Below are 8,598 nucleotides of genomic sequence, written 5' to 3' on the forward strand. Positions count from 1 at the left end.
CCATGCGGCTCTGCGCGGACGCCGCTTTCCACCGGAAGGAGGCTCGCAGAGGAGGGGGAGGAGCGCGGAAGGGATTGTGGGAGAAAGGGTCGTTCCTTTCCGTTTGGCGGCAGCCATCAGGTAGGTTGTGGTGGGATATTGGCTATTGTATCCGCCGCGGATCTCTCTTCATCTCCGCCATCCAGGCTCGGGGACCCTGCGACCTCGGAGCTCCTCCTGTCTCCTGTGCGGCGCGGGTTCGGTCGGGATGCGGGGCAACGCGGGCGTGGAGAGGCGGCCCCCCGAGTGGGCTGGGGGGAATGCTGTGATGGCGGCGCGAATCCGAGCTGGGGCCAGAGCGTGGAGGAGAGGGAGGCGTGGGGGCTGAGGGATGGGCGGTCGGGCCTGGGGCGTCCGAAAGCGAAGCTGGGGGGCTGGGGGGAGGGAGAGCTTTTCTTCGAGGAGTAACCCTTGGCGGTGGCGGCGGCACCTTCCCCTCGGGGGTCCCGGCAAGGCCTCTGCAGGCCGGGCCTGGGGCGCCGCCCGCCTCGGTCCCCCGCTCCCGGGCGCCCAGGGCCTGCTCGGTTCCTTCGTCCGGCAGCAGCGTGCGGGGCGCCGAGCTGGGCCGGCTGCGCCCCGCGTTCGTGCAGAGCCGTTTCTTCTTCATCGGGGCTTTCCTTGTGGTCGGTAGGGACTCGGGCGGGCGGACGAGGGCTTGTCGTTACACGTGAAAAGGGTGTTGTGTTTCTAATACCTGGCTTACGTCAAAGGTGAGCCGAGATGGGCGCTTACAAGTACATCCAGGAGCTGTGGAGGAAGAAGCAGTCGGACGTGATGCGCTTCCTGCTCAGGGTGCGCTGCTGGCAGTACCGCCAGCTCTCGGCGCTGCACCGGGCCCCGCGCCCCACCCGGCCCGACAAGGCGCGCAGGCTGGGCTACAAGGCCAAGCAAGGTGAGCGGGCCCTGCGCGCAAGCCGGGAGGAGATGGTGTCCCCCGGGAAAAGCCGGGAAGCGGTCTTCGGGGAGCCGTCCCCCTCGCCCAGGGCCTCGGCAGAACCCGGCTGCTGGCCTGAGATAACGGTCGGTGTCGGCGCGTTAGAGACAAGGCACTGAGTCCCGCGCGCCCTTCTGTGGCCCTTTTCTCTAAACAGGTTACGTGATATATCGCGTTCGCGTGCGCCGCGGTGGCCGCAAACGCCCGGTCCCGAAGGGCGCCACCTACGGCAAGCCCGTCCACCATGGCGTCAACCAGCTCAAGTTTGCCCGGAGCCTTCAGTCTGTTGCCGAGGTAAGTGGGTTTCGAGTCGCGCTTGCGTTGGCCGCCTCCCGGAGGAGGATTTGGGCACCTTTCCTCGTGGTTCGTTTGGACCCAGGCGAGCCCTGTTGCGTTTAAAATGGGGTTGGGTGATTTTTTGTGTGTGTTTGACTAATCCCAGCGAGGAGTTGGTAGCGGACTTTGTCAGTTTTTTTGTTGGGAACCTGCCTTTGCTGACGTAGAGGAAAGTGCTTTATGATCAGCGTGCATCCGTGGAGCCTGCGCTTTTAAAGGGCAGCGAACGTTGTCTTGAAGAGCGCGCCTCCCCCGGCGTTAGAGAAGCTGTGTGTGTTCGCACCACTGATCTCCTGTGCTCGGTAGGAAGCTGTCTTTCTTGGCTAGTCAGTTCAGCTGTGCTCTGTTGTAGAGGTTGGCAACAAGGGCCTGTTGCTAAAAAGGTTTTGTGTTTCAAAGAAAAGGCAAAGAAGACCATTCGAAAGAGACTCGTGGCCTTCACAGTTTTCTGTAAGAGTTTGCTGACCCTTCTATTGTGCTAGAAAAATGCATGGTTCCAGAGTACTAGATTTGGTTAGCCAGATACTAGCACTCGTGTTTTACTTGGGAAGGAGGAAGTAAGAGAGAAGGGTTTCAGATCTAAGCATGTCTGTGTGCTTTGTTTTATAGTAAGTCTCTACCTTATCGTACTTAGGGTCCCAGCCTCTGGGGAGCAAATCAGTCTAAGGATATTTATGTGTGTTGCGTAGTATGTACATCTACCTTATCATAATGGTCCCTGCCTCTGGGGAGAATTCTTGCCGCCTTATTGGCCACTAGGATGTGTGGGATGCTGACCTTGGACCTTTGTTTCCTGTTCTAGGAGAGAGCTGGACGCCACTGTGGGGCCCTGAGGGTCCTGAATTCTTACTGGGTGGGTGAAGATTCTACGTACAAATTTTTTGAGGTTATCCTCATTGATCCCTTCCATAAAGCTATCAGAAGAAACCCTGACACCCAGTGGATCACCAAACCAGTCCACAAGCACAGGGAGATGCGGGGGCTGACGTCTGCAGGCAGGAAGAGCCGCGGCCTCGGCAAGGGCCACAAGTTCCACCACACGATCGGTGGCTCTCGCCGCGCAGCCTGGAGAAGGCGCAATACTCTCCAGCTCCACCGCTACCGCTAATATAAGTAATGTTTGTAAAATTCTTACCTAATAAACAGTTTAGGACATCCACATCTGCTTAAAAGTGTTTTTTAATCTGTCTGTTAAAACTAGTTGTCTGCAGATTGCTTCACTGAATGCATTGTCAAATTCTGAAAGTTAAAGTGCAATAATGTTTGAAGATTTTAAGTGATGGTGTGTCTTGTTTCTAATAAGGGAAATGCCTTTGTTTTTGCTTTATTAGGCAGTTGATATGTCCGTGTGTAAAGTGCTGTCTGGTAACAACAGGTGTAAAATTCTGTAAAAGAGGAGCGCAGAAACTAGCCGTGTAGATTTGTTGGTGCATGTGATGAAACCTACAGCTTTATTGGGGTGAGGCAATGCTCTGCTGGTTTACTCTAAAGTGGCTGTTTTATGGAGTTTGGCAAGGACAAACTTTAAATTGGGTTTTCCTTGGGAATGTGAAGGATGTCATGATCGTTTATCATGGTCATTATGCCGAGAAGTAAAGTTGACTAGGGCCCACATTTTTAGACTTAATCTGCTATTCCATATATGTAACTGCTGCTGCCAAAAGGCAGAAAGTAAAGGGTTGCCACCATTTTTTAAGAGAATTTAATAAACCTGTTGCAGGATGTTTCTCTTACAAATTGAAACAAATCCTGGTTAGCCTAAATTAAATTGCCTTGGCCTCCATGGTACCACTGAAGTTCACATAAAAGGTGGGAGCTCCTGGTTCAATCCCGTGGCTCTGATCTGTAGAACACTTAACTTCATGCAAAATAGTCATGGTATTTACACTAGTGTATATTGAAACTGATGGAAATTGACCATTAGGTAAATGAGAAGGGAGTTTTTAACCCTAAGGTTTGTAAGCTAGTGATGCTAGGATTGGGAAATTGGTGTTCATAAGGTCCCTTTCAAGTGTGGGAGGATAGAAGGGGCTTGGATCAAATTTTTAAATGTTTTATTTTTAGTATTTGTGACCCATTATGAAATCTAAGCCACCTTGGGGAAAATTGGGTTGGTTTTATTTAAAAGTAACATTGCTAAGTCTAATCAGTGTTATCTTGGGTCAAGCCACTTTATCCATTCCCATAAGGCTACTAAGAAGAGTCGTGTAGTTGGTGTCAATACAAGTTCAGTTGGTTTCCGATTTTATGTGTGGTCTACAGTTATTTTCTCATCCCTGCTCAAGGTACCCCCAAGAGCCTCACATTCCACAAACGTGCCACGCCACCCACCGGTTGTGGTCGGGCGTACCACCACATTCTGCTTGCATCATGACTTCCCCTAGACTGAGCTTCTGTTTCCCAGGGTGGAGTTGAGTGCGTAGGAAATATGGAAGAGGAGTTGCCCCAGTTCTTTCCAGTTCTTGGTTTGCTATCTTAATAGGTAGTTTAATTTGGAAATCTAATTGCTGGTTTTCTTGCAAACCAATTTTCCTTGTATTTTCTTCAAGGGTCTTATAAGGCCCACTTAAATGATTTCCAGAAAACATGTAGCAGGCTCGCAAAACCTTCTGAGACCCAAATTCCTTCCCACTCAGAAAATCTTAAACCATATTACTTTGTGTGTAGAGGTGGTTCAACTATATATAATGATAGAATAAACGTCTTATTAAACTAAAACAAATGGACCTCCTGTTATCTTTTGTGATCTAATACTAATAATGTGCTTTAAAGCAAACAGTACCCTGCAAAAAGATACAAAACACGGCAGCAACAGTCAAGAATTTCAGGGAAAATAAAATGTTTAGTCTTGAGTTTTTCTCTCTTGGTTCTTTGGTCCTTGCATGAATTAGAAAAACTCATTTAGAAGTTTTTTCCCAACTATTGCAGGATGCCGACTTAGGGAGGGGAGGGAGGATTCACACTGAAGGTCAGCATATACGAATCTCCCAGAAGGGCTTGCTGCCCTACAGGTAGTCTACACACAGCAGCTAGGGGATCACAGGAAACTAAACCGCAAATGGCTTCTTCCATGGTCTTCCCACTCCCACCCTGAGATCTCGTGTACCTAGTGCTGTCCTCATTCCGTCTCATCCACCTTCCTTGCAGTTTCTCAGACGCACCAAGCACTCTCTAATGCCTTTATCATGGGAAAACTCCCTAGGCGTTCCCTGACTGCCTCACAAGCTGTACCTTTTTAATATTTCTAGATCAGCAGGTGGTTCAAACACACCCCAATTGATTCTATGAGAATTTTCTTCAGAAGTAGAGCAATTGGTTTCTTACAACCCCACAAGATGGAGGCACTGATTCTAACCCCCCTTTTGTCGATGAACAGACATAAAGATGAAGCAATTTGCTCACGGTCACACAGTAGCAGTCTGAATTCATATCCTCCATATAAACATTTTAAAATTTAGTGGGGCTTTCCTGCTGGTCCGGTGGTTAAGACTCCATGCTCCTAATGCAGGGGGCCCGGGTTCAGTTCCTGGTCAGGGAACTAGATCCCACATGCATGCCACAGCTAAGACCCAGTGCAGCCAGATATATTTTTTTAAATAAAATTTTGATTAGGTAATACATAGGCATGGCTAAAAATCCGAAAGATAAAATAGGGACTACAATAGAAGTCTCCCTGCCCACTGCCATCCCCCCAGTTCCCCTTCTGGAGGCAAGCAATGTGATCAGTTTGTTTCTTCCTGACCATCAGGAGAGATTTTCATAAATGTACAAACATAATACATACGTATTTTTTTCGTTTTTACCCAAATGGTAGGATATTATACACATTGATTTTTTTCATGTGGTTATGTATCTCAGAGCTTATTCTATCTCAGTTCATGAAGAGCTTCCGCATTCTTTTTTATGACTGCATGGTATTCCATCATATGGATGTACCATAAGTTTGTTTAATGTGGACCCTGCTGATGATTATTTAAGATTTTTTCCAATCTCTTGCTTTTACAAAACGTTTTTTACATAGATCTTAGTTCATCTGTAGGAAAAATTCCTAGAAGTAGAATGGCAGAGTTAAAAATCGTGTATTGACAGATTCTGCTCTGCAGCCTGATAGAATAATATTGTTCTCTAGTTTTATTTTTGCACTTCTGAGTGTGGCAGAGGCAAAGCCACACACACACACACACACACACCCTGTATCTTCTTCCCTCTGAGTGTGGCAGAGGCAACGCCACACACACACACACACGCGCGCACACACGCGCGCACACACACACGCGCACACACACGCGCGCGCACACACACGCGCACACACACACCCTGTATCTTCTTCCCTCTCCCCCCAGGCGTACAGCTGAACTATGTTTACCAGGTGCCTCGTACATTTAGGTAGGGGTCTTAATGACATTCTTGCTAACAGAATGGGAGCAGAAGTGACATTACCTCCTTCAAGGCAATTAAGAGTTGGTATGCCAATGGAGGTTAATGATTCGTAGCTAGAAGATGGAAGAAAAAGCTGCTCAACCCCTAGCAGCCTGCACAACTGAGAACACTTTGTTAAGCTACTGAGTTAGGTGCATTTGTTGTTATGGTAGCATGGCCTAGTTTGACCCTAACCAATTCAATAACTTGAGCATGCTTTTTATATTTAAGAGTCTTATGTTTGCCTTACGGTAACCTTCCATTGTAATCTTTTGTCCATTTTTCTGTCAAAATCCATACATCTGCGCTTCCCTGGTAGCGAGTGGTTAAGAATCTGCTTGCCAATACAGGGGACACAGGTTCGAGCCCTGGTCCAGGGAGATCCCACATGCCGCGGAGCAACTAAGCTCGTGTGCCATGACTACTGAGCCTGCGCTCTAGAGCCCAGCGAGCCACAACTACTGAGCCCATGTGCCACAACTACTGGAGCCTGCACACCTGGAGCCTGCACACCTAGCGCCTGTGCTCCACAGCAAGAGAAGCCACTGCAGTGAGAAGCCCATGCACCGCAACAAAGACCCAATGCAGCCAAAAAATAAATAAAAATAAATTTTTAAAATGATTTAAAAAAACCCATAAAAACAAAAATCCATGCACCTTTAAGTACCATGCCATATGAAATGAATTGGAGGGTGGCTGCTACCTTATTGCTGCCATGCTTCATCATTTCCCTGCTCTTAAGCTTCTTTTTTTTTTTTTTTTTTTTTTTTGCGGTACGCGGGCCTCTCACTGCTGTGGCCTCTCCCGTTGCGGAGCACAGGCTCCGGACGCGCAGGCCCAGCGGCCATGGCTCACGGGCCCAGCCGCTCCGCGGCACGTGGGATCTTCCCGGACCGGGGCACGAACCTGTGTGCCCTGCATCGGCAGGTGGACTCCCAACCACTGCGCCACCAGGGAAACCCTCTCTTAAGCTTCTTAAAGGTGACTTTATGTAGAATAAGTTCTTGAAAGTTCAACTCTTCATTTTATCCTTTCAATTCTAAGATCTCATTCCATCTCTAAATTCTGAAATTCCTAAGGGAAATTAGTAGGTATACTGCATCAGTCAGGTAGACTAGATTAGGCTACAGTAACACACAACCCCTAAATCTCGGTGGCTTAAAATAATAAAGGTTTATTTCTTGAACAAATTACATGTTCATTGATGGTTGGTCATGGTCCTCATTCCAGAAACAAGGCTACTGGAATAGCCACTGCCTGGAACATTGCCAGGTGCCCATACAGCATGCCCTGGCTTTTAGAGCTTTTTCTCAGAAAGTTGTCTGAAAACAAGTCCCAAGGCTACACCTGAGTTCAAAGTGTGGGGAAGTGAAATCTCACCAGTAAGAGGGAGAACCAAATATTTGTGAACAGCCCAATGGCTAATCCATTTGATTTCCTTTTGTCCTTGTACACACTTGAGGTGTTGTGGAGAACAGTTTGTATACCAAGAGGGGAGCAGGAACTACTACATTCCACACTGGCAGAGAGGGGTACTTTATCACTGATATTGCTTAGAACTGTCAGCATATGATGATAATAAAAACAGACTTTTAATCAGCTTTTGTTGTTTTTAAATTCTCTACAGACAGCCCTCTGGTTCAGTTGATTCATTTGGCAAAATACGATTATCTGCACACAACTCTGCAACCAATTTACCTGCCTCTTTGTTATGTGACAGCTTCTTTCCTATAAACCACAGACATATTCACTGAAAAATACATTAGAATTGCACTATCCCATACGGTAGCCGTTAATCACCTGTGACTAAATTTAGATCTAAATTAAATATAATTTAGAAGTCAGTTCTTCGGTCACACTAGCCGCATTTCAAGTGCTCAGTGGCTACTTTGACTACCATATTGGACAGCACAGAAAACATTTTGGCGATCACAGCAAGTTCTATTATACAGTGCTACTGTAAACCTTGACATTCTTTTCTCCTTTTTTGTGGTGTTTCTCAGTAGATAAAGATGAGGCATCTGAAGTCTGGTTTTCCCACACACAATGTATTTGAAGCTTAGATTTCATATTAGAATAGTATTTGTTGCTACAGATTTTTAAAGGGTGTAATGATCACTTCCTTTGCCCAGTTGGTATTGGGTTTTTAGAAGTTTTTAACAAGAGTTGTATCCCAACAGTACTAACTATAAAAAAAAGAAGGAACCGCTACAACACCTTTTCTAACAATAAAGGTTTTGGTCTAAAAAGACCTAGTTTCCCACTGGCTTCCACTGCCGGATACTCAAGTTTTATAAATACGCATCATTGGGAGAAAAAACAATTCTTTGTTTTTGTCCTGGAAGCGTCAAGCTGCCTGACACCAGGAGTGAGGTGACATGCAGCCTCCAGCTACATCTTGATGATCCCACAGAGACTCACCGAAGTGGAAGTTTTTACCCAGGAACCCTTTCCCCATAGCCCACCACCAGCCTCCAGTTCAGCCTTGGGAATGTTGGCTGGACATTTACAGCGTTCATAGATTTTAGCTCTTGTTATTCATGCTGCAGTGAATATCATCATTATACATATAGTTTTTAAAAATAAATAAATTTATTTATTTATTTTTGGCTGCGTTGGGTCTCCATTGCTGCGTGCTGGCTTTCTCTAGTTGCGGCGAGCGGGGGCTACTCTTCATTGCGGTGCGCGGGCTTCTCACTGCGGTGGCTTCTCTTCATTGCGGTGCACGGGCTTCTCACTGCGGTGGCTTCTCTTGTTGCGGAGCATGGGCTCTAGGCCTGCGGGCTCCAGTAGTTGTGGCGTGTGGGGTCAGTAGTTGTGGCTCGCGGGCTCTAGAGCGCAGGCTCAGTAGTTGTGGCGCACGGGCTTAG

At 47.3% G+C, this 8,598-nt stretch overlaps 1 protein-coding gene across 1 annotated transcript; it reads left to right on the forward strand.

The window, feature by feature from the left end:
- The first annotated feature begins 37 nt into the window (after window positions 1-37).
- RPL15 (ribosomal protein L15) lies at window positions 38-3,552 on the forward strand. The gene is made up of 4 exons (XM_060011542.1): window positions 38-120; window positions 750-931; window positions 1,131-1,267; window positions 2,112-3,552. The coding sequence occupies exons 2-4, from the start codon at window positions 760-762 to the stop codon at window positions 2,415-2,417; spliced, it is 615 nt and encodes a 204-aa protein (XP_059867525.1). The 5' UTR covers window positions 38-120; window positions 750-759; the 3' UTR covers window positions 2,418-3,552.
- The last annotated feature ends 5,046 nt before the right edge of the window (window positions 3,553-8,598 follow it).

Source organism: Delphinus delphis, chromosome 4, assembly GCF_949987515.2.
Source record: "Delphinus delphis chromosome 4, mDelDel1.2, whole genome shotgun sequence".
In the NCBI taxonomy this organism is placed as follows: Eukaryota; Metazoa; Chordata; class Mammalia; order Artiodactyla; family Delphinidae; genus Delphinus; species Delphinus delphis.

Coding starts and splice junctions, on each gene's coding strand:
- RPL15 (XM_060011542.1), top strand. CDS start 760: ATGGGCGCTTACAAGTACATCCAGGAGCTGTGGAGGAAGAAGCAGTCG. Junction 932..1,130: donor GGGCTACAAGGCCAAGCAAG/GTGAGCGGGCCC, acceptor TTCTCTAAACAG/GTTACGTGATATATCGCGTT. Junction 1,268..2,111: donor GCCTTCAGTCTGTTGCCGAG/GTAAGTGGGTTT, acceptor TTCCTGTTCTAG/GAGAGAGCTGGACGCCACTG.